The following is a 2,500-nucleotide window of genomic DNA, read 5'->3' as shown; positions in this document are numbered from 1 at the left end:
TCGTTTTTCAATGTTAGCATTGTTAATGTAAAACATGTAAAAAATAATCCCCTTGCTAATTCATATGTGAGATTATGAAGCATTGGAGGAAAAAAATGAATGAAGATTTTTAAGTAGGAAGAATTCAACATATTGTCTGTGTTTATCTAAATGGGGAGTTACATAGTGGTTATTTTAAGATTTTCTAACAGTATGAGTCATTTAAGATTTCACAGGTCCACACCAAAATAGACACAGACATAAGTCAAGCTGAATCTGAACACTCACAAATTCAGAAATAGACTGGTTAAGAAAACTTATGTTCTCTCTGAAGCATCTGTTATTATTTACTATGTATTCTTAAAGGCTGATGAAAAATATAACCATGATTGCATTTTGCAAGACAGTCATGAACAAAATTATTAGAAGAAATATGGAACACAAACATTTTAAAAGTTTACTTTCTTAGCGTGTTTACACAGGAAGAAACTTCACTAGGTTAGCCTGCTAGCTGGGACCAGAGAAGATCCATATTCTGGAGATTATTAAGGTATAGAACTTTTAAAATTGACAGTTGGGTTTAGTGTAAGTGTAAGAACAAGTTATTTCTGAAAAATATATGTAAGTAGGATTCATCCATAAGGAAATTCAGTATGATTGATGTTAAGATGCTGTATTACTTCATCATATATAATGTCACTGCTGTGGTGTTTCTACAACAAAATTAGATGGACAGTTCAAGAACTAACCCACATGGTTTCTTGATACAACCTTAAGGAAATCATTCAGTGTGTGTGTGTGTTTGTGTGTGTGTGCGTGTGTGTGTACATGTGTACATACATACATCATGTTTTAAATTAAGGCAACTAATTTTTTTGGCCAATGACCTTGGTAGGAATGCTCTACAAGAGAACTAAAAGTCACCTTGGAAATTTTTTATTAATGCATACTTTAAAAACATACTTTAATGCATTATTAATGCATACTTTAAAGACAATGCACACTTTAAAAAAAGACAAACTACATGTTTTGCAAATTAAAAAACAAAACCTCATATCAGTCTTTTGGTTATTATTTTAACCAAGTGAATGCCGTGCAAAATTGATGTAGTTGGGTAACAATTTCACTGGATTCCTGCAGTTAGCTTGTGAGGGGTTGTATAGGAAATATGTATGGCTTTTAAAAAGAGTCATCCTAAGTTTAATGTGAAACAATCTCTGCCATGTGTTGTCCCTCAATGGTCAGTTACCGCTTTTGCTATAGTGACTTCTAGTTTTCCATTTGTGTTAATTCATATTTTCTATGCTTTAGGGACATCTTTCAAACATGGCAGAAACTAAGACTCACCGGCTTGGAGCAGCTCTGTCTCTGATCCCTTTAATTTTCCTCATCTCTGGAGATGAAGCAGCTTCATTTCAGCGAAACCAGCTGCTTCAGAAGGAACCAGACCTCAGACTGGAGAATGCCCAAAAGTTTCCCAGTCCTGAAATGATCAGAGCTTTGGAATACATAGAAAAACTCCGACAACAAGCTCACAAAGAAGAAAACAGCCCAGACTACAATCCCTACCAAGGTATCTCTGTTCCTCTTCAGAAGAAAGAAAATGGTGATGAAAGTCGCTTGCCAGAAAGTACAAGGGATTCTCTGAGTGAAGATGAGTGGATGAGGATAATACTTGAAGCTTTGAGACAGGCCGAAAATGAGCCTCAGTCTGCACCAAAAGAAAGGCCCTATGCTTTGAATTCAGAAAAGAACTTTCCAATGGACATGCCTGATGATTACGAGACTCAACAATGGCCAGAGAGGAAGCTTAAGCACATGCGATTCCCTCCTATGTATGAAGAGAATTCCAGGGATAACCCCTTTAAACGCACAAATGAAATAGTGGAGGAACAATATACTCCTCAAAGTCTTGCCACACTAGAATCTGTGTTCCAAGAGCTAGGGAAACTGACAGGACCAAACAACCAGAAGCGTGAGAGAGTTGATGAGGAGCAAAAACTTTATACAGATGATGAAGACGGTATCTACAAGGCCAATAACATTGCCTATGAAGATGTGGTTGGGGGAGAAGATTGGAACCCAGTAGAAGAAAAAATAGAGAGCCAAACCCAGGAAGAGGTAAGAGACAGCAAGGAGAATATAGAAAAAAATGATCAAATCAATGAAGAAATGAAGCGTTCAGGGCAGCTGGGCCTCGAGGATGAAGATCTCCGGAAAGAGAGTAAAGACCAACTCTCAGATGATGTCTCCAAAGTAATTGCCTATCTGAGAAGGTTAGTGAATGCTGCAGGCAGTGGGAGGGCACAGAATGGGCAAAGCGGGGAAAGAGCAACCAGGCTTTTTGAGAAACCACTTGATTCTCAGTCTATTTACCAGCTGATTGAAATCTCAAGGAATTTACAGATACCCCCTGAAGACTTAATTGACATGCTCAAAACTGGAGAGAAGCCAAATGGATCGGTGGAACCCGAGCAGGAGGTGGAACTTCCTGTTGACCTAGATGACATCTCAGAGGTTG

General features: G+C 38.0%; 1 protein-coding gene across 1 annotated transcript in view; it reads left to right on the top strand.

Moving 5' to 3' along the window:
* The window catches only part of SCG2 (secretogranin II), a 5,494-nt gene that overhangs the window by 1,901 nt on the left and 1,093 nt on the right, over positions 1–2,500 (top strand). Inside the window, exon 2 of the mRNA XM_053215860.1 lies at positions 1,295–2,500. This exon is cut by the window's right edge and continues 1,093 nt beyond it. Within this exon, the coding sequence (XP_053071835.1) occupies positions 1,306–2,500 (1,195 nt within the window). The 5' untranslated portion in view covers positions 1,295–1,305. The remainder of the gene's footprint in view (positions 1–1,294) is intronic.

Source organism: Acinonyx jubatus, chromosome C1 (genome assembly GCF_027475565.1).
Source record: "Acinonyx jubatus isolate Ajub_Pintada_27869175 chromosome C1, VMU_Ajub_asm_v1.0, whole genome shotgun sequence".
Lineage (NCBI taxonomy): Eukaryota > Metazoa > Chordata > Mammalia > Carnivora > Felidae > Acinonyx > Acinonyx jubatus.
Note: the sequence above shows the minus strand (reverse complement) of the source record. Positions and strands in the feature narration are given on the sequence as shown.